Genomic DNA, 17,114 nt, shown 5'->3' with positions numbered 1-17,114 from the left:
CTGGAGGTAGTATGCCTTGAAGAGGAGACTAAATTGTTACTGCTAGTTTTAATGGCATGGCAAAATTTGTAACTTCCATTCTGTTGCTAACAGTGTGGGCTGGGGCAGTAGTATGGCTGTGAAGGAGACTAAAGAGATGTAAGTGAAATAAAAAGGCACTTGTATGTACTTTCGGCTATGAAGACTTTACTGTCTGAAACCATTCAGAAAGTTGTTACAGTAGACTTCAAGATGTCCATTAGCTATATGAACATAATTGCTATATGAGCACTGTAGGAAGGATAAGCTGTTGAAAAGTGCCAAAGAAGAAATATTAGTAATACTGGATTTGGAAATTGCAGTGATAAACTCAATTGGCTGGTTACGGGTTGCTTTTCCGTTCTACATTTGAAAGAGGTGGTGGCGGGCACACAGATACAGTAGATGAAATTGTTCAAAAATGAAACATATTCTGTATATATCTTTGTTAATTACATATTTTTCACATTGCCTTTAGTATTCTTCAAATAAATTACCTCCTTATAAAGATCTGTTCTTCCTCTGCAAAGACCAGTATATTAAAAAAAACCTGTAAAGATGGGCCAGTAATTGGCCAGAACCACTTTATCTAATGAAGCGTGAATAACTCCAGAGTAAAATGTTTGGAGCATCTGTCACAAAATAATAATGGATATAAGTTGTCAGAACAAAATATGAATCACTTCTTAAGAGCACAGTAGTCACTTTTGGGGTGATGTAGATGGTGTGGAACTGGTACCAAGCAGCCATGTGATCTGTCAACCACTGATGTAAAATGTATCTATGAAGTGGCATTTATGTGCCGGTTAGTTATATAGAATTGGCTCAGTGAGTGGGTCGATGTGGAGATGTAAGAATGGCTGAGAGGAGATATCATATTCGGATGTGCCCGTAGCCAAAGCATGAATGAAATTGTCTGATTTATTGGTCTGTTAACATGGCCTGTCCCAGTTGTTCAAAAGGAATGGTGTACCAATCGCAGCCATGTAACATGGCCTAAGAACACTGATAGAGAGAGAGAGAGAGAGAGAGAGAGAGAGAGAGAGAGAGAGAGAGAGAGAGAGAGAAATTGTAACTGGTTGTGACCAGAGATGTCATGATTTGTCAATGACAGTTCATTTCACACCGAACAATTATTGCTATTGTCAGTGAATGCAGGTCCATCTTAACTTGTTCCTAAGGAAACATTGTGAAGGCGAACTGCATGCAATCAACATTTAGAGTTTGCTGCCTTGCAAAAGGCCATTTCTCACTGTGTCACATAAAGCTGCACGCCTTTAATAGGCTGAGCAATAAAGAAACAGGACAGAAACTGACTGAAGGCATGTAGCTTTGTCCAGTAAGTCATGATTGTGTGTCTCTTCAAATGCTGCGAAGAGTTGAGTGCACGGATGGCTCAGTAAGGCATTTAACCTGCTGTGTGTGGGGTGGGTATGATGTCTGAATCTTCGGTGTACCGTGACTTGGGCCTTCTTGTTCAGGTTACTGCGAACACGAATCGGGATATTCACTTCATCATGTTTGGTGACTAGCTATTACCCTTTCTTCTGTCTTTGTGGCGAGTATGCTGTGGACACATCCATCTTCAGAGATGACAGCCCTCTTCACTGGTTTCCATGTGTATGTTCATGGTAAGGTGAACTTGGGTACTCTATTGCCTTTTGAGTGGCTTGCCAAGTCACCTGATCTTAATCCTATGTCTGTTTGAACAGTGTATGAAATGTTGCAATCAACATCTCTGCAATTTGGTAGCTGTATTGTGTCTAATCATAAAGTGGCTTCAGCTGAATATAGCATACCTTAAGAAACTTGTGGACACTCTTTCTCACTGAATCTAGGTTGTTATTGAGGCTACAGATGGTTACATGGTGTGGTGGTGGTGGGTGGGGGGGGGGGGGGGGGGGGGGGGAGTGCAGGCTAATAGTATGTGTGTTGTTTTTATAACAATGTTAGTAATACTGGATTTGGAAATCGCAATGATAGACTCAATTGGTGGGTTATGGGTCACTTTTCCCTTCTACATTTGAAGTGATGGTGGCAGACGCATAGGTTAAAAAGAATCATTGGCAACTACTTACAGGCTCCTGTGAGCCATCTGAGTGCACTCCTGACATCAACTATTTCAGTCAGATTCAGAGACCTCTTTACCCAGGCAATTAATTGAACTTTTGTCTGTTAGAAAGTTATCTACCCCAGCAGAACAATCAGGTTGGACATAGTCAGGGAAGAAGATACTGTTACATTAATTCATGATATTGTGGACTCCAGTGAATCACCCAGCTCCTGCACTGTAGCAAATGGCACCTCAAAACAAGTCTTCAGAATGGCACTTTGTGATGAGTAATTTTGAAACTGTGTACCATGTCCCATCTTACACCAAAGTATGCAATGATTTTACCAAACAAAACAAAGCTCAAATGGTGTCTTTATGACATTATATTCTAAACTTCACTGAGATGATATGGGTGTGATAAATTGTGTTTTAATATCTTTGGATTGCAAGCATATTTGCTGCAAGGGAGTAGCCTTATTATTTACAGCTGTAGTAGGCTTTTGAAAAATATTGACACTAATTTTCAGTGATTGTTTAATTTTTCTATTTCCATATTCAGGTGTACTTAATTTTTGGGACACTTATGTGAAAGCCATTTAAGGACTTTGTTTCCTGATGATATCAGTACAATATTAAATTTCAGATTACTAGCCTGGTGTCACAGTAAAGGTAGTAGATTTGCGGAGAATGTAGATGTAAATATTCATTATTTTTAAGAGGATATTGACCTCTTGTCAACCGTATTTGCATATTTTGCATGACATGCATTTGATAAGTATGTAAAACCAAATTTACATATTTTGCATCACATGCATATGATAAGTATGTAAATACAGTTGACAAGAGATCAATATCCTCTTAATGTTATGGAATATGCATTGACACACTTCAATGGCTGTTACCTGACAAAGGCATAATAGCCAAAATTACAATCATAAATAAATAAATTTAATAGCATTCCAGCCAGAATAGATTGTCATTTCTAAAATATAGAAATAGCACACTTTTTATTCCATAGTTTGTTGCAAAGCATTGTTATGGGCCTCAGATTTGTATTTTACTCAGAGAGGAAATTTCAGTAGCTTTCAGCTAGCAATTTGCTTGGAACACAGACAATATGTCGGAACCCAGTGTAATCGCGATGAAGAACTGCAAACATTTGTTGGGATAATGTAATTATTTGTGTTCGTCCGTTCTTTACTGTAATCGCACCCACCTTTCATTTTGTTAGTTTTTCTTTTTTCTGACTCATCAGTGTTTCTTTTTTTAATATATATATATTTTTTGGGGGAGAGGGTGGGGAGTCTTTCTGCTCCTGGGATTGGAATGAGTCCTTACCCTCTCCCTTAAAACCCACATCCTTTCGTCTTTCCCTCTCCTTCGCTCTTTCGTGACGAAGCAACCGTTGGTTGCGAAAGCTAGAATTTTGTGTGTCTATCGACCTCCCAGCACTTTTGTTTTATATACTAACCTGGTCATTATTACTTTGTTCTTTTATTGTTTTAATACATTACTCCATGTAGATGATGGGATGTGTTATTTAGGAAGGATATATCATTATTGAATCGTAAAGAAGTGAGAAAGATTAAGTTCCAAACATTGTGTTTGTTTCTGTAAATTAGATTTATTAATTTTGCACTTTTCTGTTTTTGCCGAATGTCACTATCACACATGTTAATAATTGTTACTGTAGGTGCAGACTTGTCAGAAGTCCCAGTCATAGAAGCAGATGTGAAGGATTTTGAGTCTCTGCTTCGTCTAGCCTTGAGAGCTCATGTGATCGTTAACTGTGTGGGCCCTTACAGATTTTATGGTGAACCAGTTGTGAAAGCTTGTATTGAAAGTGGAGCACATCAGGTTGATGTTACTGGTGAACCTCAGGCAAGTAAAATATTTCCATGAAATGGAACTTCTTATCAGATATCTATAGGATAGGTTATCGGATAGAATAGGCATTAAGCTGGAAACTACTGTACAGTGAAGGCCAGTGACTAGCTGAGATATTCTCCCAAAACTCCAACCTATGCAGACGTAATATTTGCATTCCATTCACATTTTTTTTTACCAACTTCTTAAGTCTTACAACAGGGATTTAAAAGTGAAGAACTATGCAGTGGATATTTGTACATATTACACATTTACTGTAGCCCTTAGTACTCTTCTGTGCATTGTATTCTGTTGTTTACATTTCACTGGTTCGTTCAAGTCTTATGGTATTTATCTGGTTACAAGATGAGGTTTTTCCTAAATTTGTCACTCAAAAAATACAGGGTTGTCTTACATTCATAGCTTAAAACTTTTGCTGCTGAGGTCACATTTTTACATTGCTTAAGAGTATGTAGGGGTCATCTTACATTTGCAATTGAAGTTCTGGCTGCTGACGTCATATACAGATTTATTTTGAAAAATTCAGAAGGGCAAGAGTCGGCAGATTATATTTGCACTCAAATAGGCTCAAGATTTCCAGATACACCTGATCACTCTATACAGAATCAATGTTACTCGAACAGTCACATGACATTTGACTTACATGGTGCTAGTGCAAGGAATATGTGAGAAACTGTGAACTAGCTACTACAACAATCTATTGCTCTGCTTACAATTTGACAATTTTGTGAAACACAGGAGGAAATAGAATTTAGTGCTATTGTATTAGAGAGTCTTGTTGTATCTGAACAGGTTTGCAACAAAAGGCCTCATGCTAAGAGATTGTATTGATGTATCAAAGTGATGTGCAAATGAGAAATTCAGTCACTTTTAATTCGGGATAAAACATTACCAGCTTTCAATCAGCTTTAGAATATGATGGTCATATTAAGATAAAATAAGAAGGAAAATTAATCCAGAATAAAATGTATAACAAATGAAATAAATTATATTACAATGACTGATTGTTGTCATGAGAATAATTCCAGCGGCAAGACCCATAATAGAGATACTACCATAAGGCATCACTAGATCACAAGATGAGAATAAATTCAAAAATTGGACTATATCATTATCGTGAGCTGTTCTTTATGTATTAGTTGCTGTTATTACTTACGACTTGCACCCTAGAAGATATTGCAGTCCCTCTCGCACTTGCTCAAGCACAGCACTATGGAAGGGTTGCAAGGGGAACAGTGATACCAGCTTGACCAAAATCTAGATGAGAATGGGGAGGGGAGTATGAGTGGGGAGCAAATTATGTCATGTTGCCAACAGTGGGAATCTATACAGTGTACTTCAGTTTTTTAGGAAAATCGACCATGTTAAAACTGCTGTTTGCTTGAATGGATTTATAGTCAGCATTGAATTGACTTTAAAATTGGACAACAGTCTTCATTTCTGCACTAGACAGTAAAAGTCTAGATAGGAGCCAGTGGAATACTTAGCAGTTTCATGCTGCAATATCATCGACAGTCACTGTGGTGTATGATGGGAACGAAAGGGTGTGTGTGGCCCTATGCAGCCAATGAGTGAGCAGCGGACAGACAATAAGTTTGGAAGTGAGATATATTGTCTTATCCTCACATCAGCACAGAAACGAAATATGATACATATTCAGACAGAAACAGCTGTGTTCTCACATGCCACAGTAACCACAGCCTCAGAAATCGCTACATATTCAGAAAAGAGGGCCAAATATTTGCAACAACAAAGACATTAATTTCATAGCTGTGCTATTAGGATGATGATAGTTAAAAACAGTTATGCCAAAGACGGTAGGGTTAATAAGTGATAAATGTAGAAAAGAAGTCATCAAATTAATGTAAAGCATTTCTTATCGTTTATTTCATTTCTCGCTGTATTGTAAAAATGTGCACAATAAATACATGGCCTAAATTTAGAGTAGGTGAAGTGTTAATTTTTTCATTAGATTCTTTGTCAATAAAATGGTTTGCAATTTGGATTAGCCAAAATATGTTAAAAATAATTTTTTCTCAAGAAGCCTCTGAAAAAAGGGGGTTGTCTTATAATCAGGGCCTTCTTATACTTGGGTAAATATGGTATTTTTGAAATGTCCTTTCCCCAGGGGAAGTTTAGAAAGTTGTATACTTCTTTTCTGTACCTTAGGTATTCTTCTGTAGATAATCACATATTTGTTATTCTTTAAACTCTGTGTTCGACTGTTAAATATGAGAGTTTTAATGAAATGTTTCTTTCTTTCTGAAACAGTATATGGAAAGAATGCAGCTAGACTACAACAAGTCTGCAGAAGAGAAAGGTGTTTACATTGTAAGTGCTTGTGGTTTTGATAGCATTCCAGCAGACATGGGTGTTGTATTTTTGCAAGATAAATTTGGAGGTATATACACAGTACAATTCTTATGGTCTAAAATGTAAAATTTTAATTCACATCCACTTTGCATTCTGTAGTGTTTGTTTGCCCATTTTATTTTTAAGTTTTACTTCATAGCTTTCTAAATGAGGGACATTTACCATTTCATAAAATTGTTTGTATGTGGAACTAAAATGCTCCAGTTGTAGATTTTTGGTGACAAACTCAAGCTGTAAATAAAATAACTGTTTATATTAAACATATTTAGAAGTCAATGATACCTGTCAGTTGTTTCAGATTATATTTTTATGTAGGTTGTTAAGCATTTTTACATGATGTTAGTTGTTTGAAATAGATTAGGGTGATATCACGGGATTTAAAAAGGAAATCTTTTTCACTGTATTGGTTAGTTCCTGGTGGAGGATTTTGTTATTCTTTGAGTCATTTGTTTGATGGTGGATAGAAAAGACACACATCAAATTCCTCCCTCCCCCTAAAAAATATTCCCTCTTAAAAGTTTCATTTCCATTTTCTCAAATAATGTTGGTAAACTATTACAGTACCTCGAATCTTACTTTTGAGCCAATAAAAATGAAATAGTTTTCTTATTACATACTGAACTCATCCTTAAGAATTATTTTGTCATTGTCATCTTGAAGTTAAAAATTAAATCACAGAACGTTTTTCTCATCACAAAGAGTGATTAACCGTATTTTGGAATGAGATTTCATGAAATGTAAAGTGTGGACTTCTTATTCAGAATGAAAGTAAAATAGAATGACTCCATTAGTCTGAAGAGGGTTTGATACACATCTGTAATGTAATTGTTGAATACTGCAATTACTGTTTATTGCTGTCACATTTTGTTATTTATTATAACTGCAATTTTAAGCAGTCCTCATATTAAAGAAAATATGCACACAGGCATAAAGACAGTTGCTATTCCAAACTTCAAGCAAGTGGGAGCTGTGAAAGTGGCTGACCTGGAAGCAAACTGAAATAGTTTTAAAATAAATTTGTTCACTCTTGACTTGTTTTTGAATTCTGTACTCCAATGACTCCTGAATGCTGCATAGTCTCCACCATCCCTCCCTCCCCTCCCTCAAATCGCCTCCCCTCCCTCCAATTGCCTCCCCTCCCTATTTTCCTTTGTGCTTGTACTCCAATGACTCCTGAAGAGAGCAAATGAAGTTTCTAATTTTGCTTATGTGGGACGTTGACATGGTGACACCCATGAAGTATGCGTGTTTATATATTTTTCTCATTTATTAGTCACATCTTATCTTCATGTAGACTGTACAGCTTCCATAAAGATCTTCATATTTCACATAACTATGTTTAGATCTTTTCCAGTGGCAGCAAAAGAACTTTGTTATTGATTTTCAATTCAGGACAGTACCAGTATATACTTTCATTATTTTAAATTTAATATGGTACATGTATTTACGTTTACTTTTTGTTTTCCTTTTTTAGGTGATGTCAACTCTGTGGAAGCATACCTAGAGTCTAAACTTGATTGTGCTCCAAAGGTATACTGTTCGTTTTTACTGAAGTATATTTAGTTTCTCTATGTTAATATATTGCAGTTTTGTAACATGTAAGTTACTAAATTCAGCTTTTAGTCAAGTCTTTTCTCCCTTTAGCCCTTAGTTCTCAATTTATTTTCTAATTTATGTATCACAGCAATTTTGTTTCCTTGACCTCTAGTTTCAAAGATCACCTCGCACTGCAAGATAAGGGGCATTTAATTATACGTATTTGGACTAATAGTATTGCTATTGGACAAATAAATGGTTCCTACCTAGACATTCATTAGTTACCACCTCCTCCTCCGCCTCCTACTACTACTACTACTACTACTACAAACACCTAAAACTTAGGGCAAGACATTTACATCTGTTAGTCTCTGTCAGTGTCCGTTGATGTTTGAAATTTGCCCTTTAACTGTACATGGGAAAAGACTGGCATCATTTGGCTTTATAGTAACATTTTAGTTGAGGGAAACATTGCAACCAGTTGTTGGGTGATGAGACAGCTTTACAGGCTTAGACAGTCATATTGTTGGGAATTGGCAAGGTAATAAATAATATATACAGAGAAGCAGCATTCTTGAAAAAATGCACTTTGATCAAATCATAATGTATTATTAATCACAACCTTCAGTATATTCTACATTTGTGTACTCAAGGCCATAGTTTGCAACTTAATTTTCTGAGATCAATTACCATAATAAAGAAATTGTGGCATATGGTGTACAAAAGCTTTAGCTGTCTGCTTTCCTACAAATTGGAAAAGAATATAGCTGGGATGTTTGTCACCTCTTTTGTGCATGTACTTTCATGGATAGTTTACCCAGTAGTATAAGGATATTGATCTTACGTGACCACATTGTTGATCCTTTTATTGTGTTTTCCTGAGATCATACAAAGCAAATGGTTTACTTTCTAAAACCGAAGTATTGAATTTGTGTGTCTAGGATAAATGAATTTACTGATTTCATTTTGCTTGTTCAAAACTTAATGACATTGCTTTGCTTCTTTCAGTAGGTTTTATTTATATTTTTACAAAAGAATGTATTAAGTTTGCTTTATGATGTGAGTGGCTAGTCATTATATTTTGATTTTGTTTTGTTTATGAATAAAAAAGCCTAGAAAATGGTAGTCCTTCTGGATAAACAAGAATGGTTAAAAGATTGAGAACTATATAGTGTTAAGAATCCAATCAATATCATGAAGTGAGACTTGCTGTAGCTTGAGAATATCAGGCTTGAACTTGCTCCTTGCAAAAGTGAGGCACGATGTAATTCTGATAGAGAGCACCATGAATTGTCTCGCTCCTCAGAACATTTAACTAACAGACTTAGTTACCTCTCTCCCTTTCAACAAATCATCATAGAAGCATAAATTTTAATGGGAAGTGGCACAGATGAGCGAGTTTTTATACACCAAATTAATTTAACATTTTGCTTCAACACTTAGAGCACGGCGCCCATATGCCATACAGGTGTGCTCAGTGGGGCGTTGCCAGCAGTGCCCATATCCCATAGGGGCGAGCATCTACCAGCCACCTGAATGTCATTTAGTGCCTTGCGGAAGCTGTTTCCTCGCTTGGTGTGGAGATGTTCATTTTTTTGGTGCCAGAGGTCAGCATTTACTATCTCAGCCTAGGGGCAACTGAGAAAAGTACAAGGTACGAGTGTTTCGAAGTTCATTCACGCATGTTTATAAAGGTAAAAATGGCACTTATCAAGCTGACAAGAGTTTGATATCTTGGATATTTTATATGGGGATCTACACTCAGAAATTGAAGACTGACAGAGAGGATACACTCTCTCCAGAAGAAAGTAAGAGTGCTGATTCAGGTACATGTCTATTTCAGTTTCTGTAGAGTGAGTAGTTTATTCCCGCATTTTGTAGTGTAAGCATTGCTCACTACTTCTTTTCCATTTCTGATGTTTGACTGTTGATGTACGCATTTATTTCATGTAGACTGAGGTACAGACCATCAGTCACCATCTGTGGTACTGGTACCTGGTCATATGCCTATCAATAAGGAAGGACAGAAAGATTTTTGTTGCCCTTGGCAGCTACAACTGGTACCTGGTTATGGGATACTTGCTTGATAATACAGACAATTAAATTTGCGTTCTTTCGTACACAAATAATTCTTTAGAATGTACCCCTTATGAACACTGACATAAAATTTATAAAAAATGCCTACTTATGACATTAAAGAAACAAATGTTTTTAGCCATTTACTACCTTTTTCAGTTATGAATGCCTTTACCTAAAAGGGAAGAGCACGACTTGGGAAATTCAGTTTGGAATGAGGCTTGGTTGGCTTGTAGTTTACCTAAAGGGTGGTATCCTGTAATAGTTGTAAAACGCACTGGCCAGCCAGTTCCCAGAAAAAAGATTTAAAAGTTTTATTCTCACTTTATATACTAATTTAATAAACACCTTGAATTGTGTAAAAATAGCTCATTGGAAGCACGCTTGATTTTTAATTTGCTGATCTGGGATCAAGCCTAGCTTTTTAATTTTTTTCTTTAGTAATAATTAGAAGTAGTTTTAAAAAAAATGAATAACCAAACCTACTGGAAATTAAGGCATTAATGATTTTATTTTATATATGATGCAATGAAATGAGTTAAAATTAATATTGTGTTTTAAAATAGTTAAGTAGTAGTACACCCATTTTTTAGAGGAGAGGTAAATATTAATACAGTACTGTTCTCATTAAAAAATCGTTAATATTGCCAAAAACTATTATTCATAAGATCTAACAAATTATTGCATTATATATAAAATAAAATCATTAATGTTTTAATTTATAATAATTTTGGTTATTCATTTTATTTAAAATCCTTCTAATTATTACTAAAGGAAAAATTTGACGGAAGCTGGGATTGTGCCTGGATGAGCAGATTAAAAATAAAGTGTGTTAACAATAAGCTATTTTCACACAGTTTCAAGTGCTCATTAAACTATTATATAAAGTGCAGGTAAAACTTTGAAGCCTTTTTTCTGGTGACTGGCTGGCCAGTGCATTTGAGTACTGCTACAGGATAACACCGTTTAGGTATACTACAGGGCAACCAAGCCTCATTCCAATCTGAATTTCCCAAATTGTACTATCCCCTTTTTTGTAAAACACATGTCCCAACTAATTGTGAAACAAGAAAGCAACTCGGTAATTCAAACAATTCATCTTCAGATAGCTTTGTTGGGCTACAGAGAACACACACAGAATTGAGAGGGAGAGGACATTTTCTCCTGATCACAATAAATTTTGTCTCAAACAGAACAAGTCCCATTACATATAATGTGTTTATTACCATAACAAGAGCAGGAGGCACATATCAACCTCCCACTTCCCCCGTCACCTTCTTTCATTTGTATCTACAGAAAGTGCTTAAAGGGATGAAAGGAAGGATGAAATCCATAAAAAGCTCACAATTGATTTTAGTGTAATCAGAAAATGGTTTTAGTCTAATTAGAATAATGAAGTATAATCAAACAGCACTATTCTAGATATACATCCCTACATTCTGAAAAACACAACATTGAGTTATTGTAAAGGGGTAGTAATACATCATGACACCTCAGTTGAAATCAGTGAATTAAAAGAATGAAGGAATGTTGGAACTAAGAAATAGCACAAATGAAATGAAAGGAGACCAGGAGAATACAATCAATGTTTTACTTGCGGTTTCTTCACTGGAACATGCTGGAGACATAAATAAAAGATTTTTTGTATGTGAAATACCACAGTTAATTCCTGTTCCATTGCTTATCTACAAATAATAATTCTTTGCCCATATGACCTTGGAATGTAAGGGCCTAGTGGTGTTCAGTAAATCTAAAACTGGAGGGAATGTATTGTGCCTAATTTTTTAGAGAAGCCATCTGGTATGTACAATGAGGCAACACCATCACCTTAGTCATTTTTTTGCAGAAATGATAAGTAGAAAGTGTGGCACAGTAAGTTTCCTTATACAAACGTAGGGCATTAATGTTAAGTCCTGACACCTGCAAACTATCGGAAAGTAATTCATTGTCTCCAAGTATCACCTGAGACAGCTGGTAGAAATGTTAACATTATGCGGACTAGTGGTTCCTTGCATCCAAAGCAATATTTGGTAGCTTCAAGTGAAGCAAAAAATCATTTTACACTAGTTCTGTTATGCCCTCATGAATTTGCAGTAAACAGAATGAGGAAAATCACTTAGATGACTCTTCTCCTGCAGTGAAGCAATGGTGGATACAGGAATTGTGTGAAGGAATCGGAACTCTGTAATACGGAACATGCACACATATGAGGGTACTAAAGACATTCTTCAGTTATATAAATTTGGGCCAAGGATTGTTGTCTCCAAAATAAGGCTGACCTCACTGGCAACAGAGCTGAAGGTGGAATGGCTATTTCTGTACAGGTCTAATTTCACTCCATACTAACTGCCCTTATTACAGATGTGCAAGCAGTTTGTGACAGTTCATTTTCCAATTAATCAAAATTTGATTTATATTGATGCCCTTACTAAGTTTTCTTCAGTCCCTCCCACACAGTCTTCCTTGTATTTTTTGACTATAATGTGCACCGTATGTAACATGGCTCAAGATCTACTTCTTCAAGGGGTTGCATTGTGAACGAGCTCATAATGTGTAGGGAAGTGTGTGTTCTCTGTAATGGACAAAATGTAAACTTTCAGCCGTATTACACTCTCCTGCCTTCACTGACACTGCTCATTTGGAAGTTAGCAGCAAATTGTCTTCCAGTTATGACTTCCCAAACTGGATACAACTAAAATATCAAGCATGGTCCAAAATGAAGTCAACTGGACACTTAACAGCCAACTGTATGCTGTGGCAGTGTCCAGGAGTGAATTACTCATATTATAACCTTAATCCACTATCTCACTCGTGTATGTATGTCAAAGACATCTGTTGACTGAGAAACGTCCTTTGTGATCAGGTGGAGGCTCGCAACTCTGTGCAAGTTGAAGTGCTGACCACTTGCTGATAATCTTGCAATTATTCTGGTGATACGGACCAAATGTCATGAATCATTAATACAAGTAAAAATAAAGTGTGACTGAGTTCCTGAATTCCATAAATCTTTCCACAAGCTTGGCATTAGTGTGAGGACCATTGGCAGCATTTGATTTCTAAGCATGGTGGGAAATGCCCAGTTTCTATGTGATATGGAACTTGTTGTGTAACATATCATTATGGGGAAAATGATGTTATGCAGTATCTGTCAGACCAACAAATGATGGTTGCAAAATTTGAAAGCATTTGTTTAGTTAGTAAAGTAATTTATAATCGCGTACAGTTAAGAAATTTGTTTCTTAATTGTGCATGTACAGGGGTTTGGATGGATGCAAAGTGCCTGCAAGACAGGATGATGACAGCAGCTTTATTACACTTTGTGGCACCTTCTGCTCTGGCAATTTATTCTGTGCTACAGTGCCCTGGCTTGGAGATGTGCTTTGAACAGGAGTGGTTTGAGCCTAAGCTCACAGAAGAGAAAGCTTAATCAAGACACAGAAATAAAAATAAGTGATCGTAATCTAAACATACTATCACACAAAAGTTAAAACACTTCAGACTATGCTCTCCAGACAAACTGTAGTTGCATAGTGCAGGCCATGGCTGTATGTTGTTTCACACTAATAATCACCACTGCCTGTCTGGATCCAGTCTACTGACAACACAGAAAAATTGCTGAGGGTGGCAGTTGGGACATTTCATCCAACAACTGAGCGACTTGCAAATGCCCTTTGTCTGCTTAAGGTGTAGCTTTGGCATGATCAGTTGCTCCTGACATGGCACCTGATAAAGAGAAGTGCGTTGCTTCATGTTGTTATACTCACTAGGATGGAAAAAGGAATTATCCTTGCACTGTTCAGCTGACTCTAGAAAACAGGACAAAATTCCATGCCATGTACAGAGCCAGCATAATCCTTCTGAAAACAGCAAAGCACTATATATATTGTGTGTGTGTGTGTGTGTGTGTGTGTGTGTGTGTGTGTGTGTGTGTGTGTGTGTCATAATGTGGTACTCACATGCTGTATTGGAAAGACTTTTGTGCAGGTGGTTATCTGTTGTTTTGTTTATTAGTTTTTTCAGTGGTATCCTTATACTATTGATAACCTGGTCTGCTAGAGGCAGATGTCAGACAAGATCTCCTACACATTGTAGGTGTTGGCTATGTTACCATTTGACAACACAGAATCCTCTGACAGTTTCCCGTGTTTATAATGACTTCTGAAATGTTGCCAAGACAGGAAGGATAAGTCAGGGAAGGCTTTTCAGACTTTTTTTTGACAGAACAACAATGTCCCCTAATGGTCACTACTTTTGCCATGGCCTCCATTGCATGATATTCACAATAAGAATGCCAGTATCATTTGTAATTTTCTCCTTCTACAAGCCTGCAACATCGAGCTAGTTCAAACTGCCATGGAAGTTATTGACAGAGTGAACTGCACATTTAAGCTAAAAGTTCTTGGCAATTGTATGTGGATCAGCAGGATCTGGTCATCTGAAGGTCATACATGCTACCTACCAAGAGGAGATATTATTAGTAGTTACAGACAAACACTATACCAAGCATCTGTCTGGAGGCCTTGTATTACACAATTTCCCATCTTGTGTCAGTATTACACATTGTTGTCTGATATGCAAGCAGTATTCAACCTGTTCGAGCACCCATCAATTTAAATGACTTCCATAAATTGCTAGACTCATTGGGATCTACATCTTTACTATGCAAACCACAGTGAGGTGCATGGCAGAGTGTCCATCCCATTGTACTGGTTATTAGAGTTTCTTCCTATTCCATTCTCCTATGGAGCGCAGGAAAAATGATCGTTTGAACCTCTGTGTTATTCTCATGATCCCTGTGTGAGCAATACGCAGGGGTTGTAGTATATCCCTAGTGTAATCATTTAAAGTCGGTTCTTGAAACTTTAACGGGCTTTTTCAGGATAGATCACATCTGTCTTCAAGAGTCTGCCATTCCAATTCCTTCTGTATCTCTGTAACACTCTCCCATGGATTAAACTAACCTGTGACAATTCGTGCTGCCCTTATCTATGTACACCCAATATCCCCTGTTGGGTTTAGTCCCCCTTAAACATCCCAACAACCACCACCACCATCCCCTGTTGGTCCTATCTGGTAGGGTCCCACACACTTGACCAATTTTCTAGGATGGGTCGCATGAGTGATTTGTAAGCAATCTCTTTTGTAGACATATTGCAGTTCCCCAGTATTTTACCAATAAACCAAAGTCTACCACCAGCTTTACCAGTGACTGAACCTATGTGATCATTCCAACTCATATTCCTGCAAAGTGTTACATGCAGGTATTTGTATGAGTTGGCCAATTCCAACAGTGACTCATTGATATTGCAGTCATTTTGTGAAGTGCAAAATTTAACATTTCTGAACATTTAAAGCAAGTTGCCAGTCTCTGCACCATGTTGAAATCTTATCAAGATCTGATTGCGTATTTATGCAGCTTCTCACAGATAGAACTTCATTATAGACAACTGCAACATCTGCAAAAAGCCTGATTTTACTATTAATATTGTCTGCAAGTCAATATACAGCATGAACAGCAAGGGTCCAACACACTTCCCAGGAGCACATCCAAAGTTACTTCTACAATTGACGATGACTCTCCATTCAAGATAACATGCTGTGTCCTGCCCACCCGAAGGTCCTCAATCCAGTCACAAATTTCATTTTATACCGTATATGATTGTACTTTTGAGAATAAACATACCGTATTTACTCGAATCTAAGCCGCACTTTTTTTCCGGTTTTTGTAATCCAAAAAACCGCCTGCGGCTTAGAATCGAGTGCAAAGCAAGCGGAAGTTCTTAAAAATGTCGGTGGGTGCCGCCACAACTTAGTTCTGCCGTCGAATATATGTAGCACTACACAGGCATGCTTTGTTGGGTGCTGTTTGTAGGCACAAAGAGTTTCGACCACTGCATTTTCATACATTATCCAACGAAGTAAATACTAATTCCGTATTGTTCATCTTCGAATGTAGCAGCATTTCAATGTACTACGAAAACCCGACTGGCAAGAATGTTTAGGATGTTTGTCAATATGGCCAACTCTATGTTCTGAATTTTTTCCTATCTGTGAGAAGAGATGGTTGCTAATACGAACTTTTATAAATTGTGAATCACTTGCAGTATTCTCGTCACCATAAGAATAATACGAATATAAACATTTTGCCATGTATTGTTTCGTGTTTGCTACTATCTCATTTAAATCATGTCTGCGTAATAAACCACAAAACTAGAGTGAGACAACAGCAAACGCGGAAGAATATGCATATCATGTCATGTGTATATTCGTATTATTCTTATGCTAAACAGTGATACAGTCAGAAATGAAGCGAGGCAATTGCCTAGATTTTTAAATCTAAGATGACTCTAATTTCTGTGCAGAATGTAATGTACTAAAGAGGCGCCTGCAAAGATTTTCAAACGGAGAAAAATTTTCGCTAAACTCTCGTTCAGAACATCTTCTATCATACGCAGTCTATTATTTGGTTCTTTCTAATCATTATCAAAGAAAGCAGCAGTGTAAGTAACAATAAGTAGCAGTCTCTTGCCATTGTTTCGCTAATGAGACGATTCCTCTCTCTCTCTTTTTCTTTTTTTTTATTTGTAAGCGGCGGTAGCACGCTCAAAAGCAAGCCATGCCGCGATCGGCGACAGGCCGAAAATACGCAGTATCAGAGTACAACAAACAATGCATGACACAGTACAATAATGCATTTTCAGCGTAGAGTGACGTAAACACCTGTAACAAAGAAAACTGCGCTTATCAGATCAAAGAAAAATAAGCAATCAATTCAAACCAGACGAAGCATGTGAAAAAGAAAGGGTACCCGTATAATTACGGACGGAGCGCCTGACGCATAGCAATGGCTACCTGGTAAAGCTTAACTGCTAAGCTTAAGACTCGAACCAAACTACTGTAGCTGTATTGTCATTCATTCGACCTAAATTGTCTCATTACAGTGGACCAACTTTGTTTCGATTTGGAGATGCTGCCTAAAACTTTTCTCTCCCCTTGAATTTAGAGTCTCAAATTTCAGGTGCAGCTTAGATTCGGGAAATTTTTTTTCCTTGATTTCGAGTCTCATTTTTCAGGTGCGGCTTAGATTCGAGTGCGGCTTAGACTCGAGTAAATACGGTAGGTGTGGTTCTGAATCAAATGCTTTTTGGTAATCAAGAAACACTGCATCTAT

General features: G+C 37.1%; 1 protein-coding gene across 1 annotated transcript in view; it reads left to right on the top strand.

Moving 5' to 3' along the window:
• Nucleotides 1-17,114, top strand: part of LOC124612603 (saccharopine dehydrogenase-like oxidoreductase) — a 78,393-nt gene that overhangs the window by 29,090 nt on the left and 32,189 nt on the right. Inside the window, exons 3-5 of the mRNA XM_047140893.1 lie at nucleotides 3,765-3,952; nucleotides 6,230-6,359; nucleotides 7,806-7,861. Coding sequence (XP_046996849.1) covers nucleotides 3,765-3,952; nucleotides 6,230-6,359; nucleotides 7,806-7,861 — 374 coding nt within the window. The remainder of the gene's footprint in view (nucleotides 1-3,764; nucleotides 3,953-6,229; nucleotides 6,360-7,805; nucleotides 7,862-17,114) is intronic.

Source organism: Schistocerca americana, chromosome 4 (genome assembly GCF_021461395.2).
Source record: "Schistocerca americana isolate TAMUIC-IGC-003095 chromosome 4, iqSchAmer2.1, whole genome shotgun sequence".
Lineage (NCBI taxonomy): Eukaryota > Metazoa > Arthropoda > Insecta > Orthoptera > Acrididae > Schistocerca > Schistocerca americana.
Note: the sequence above shows the minus strand (reverse complement) of the source record. Positions and strands in the feature narration are given on the sequence as shown.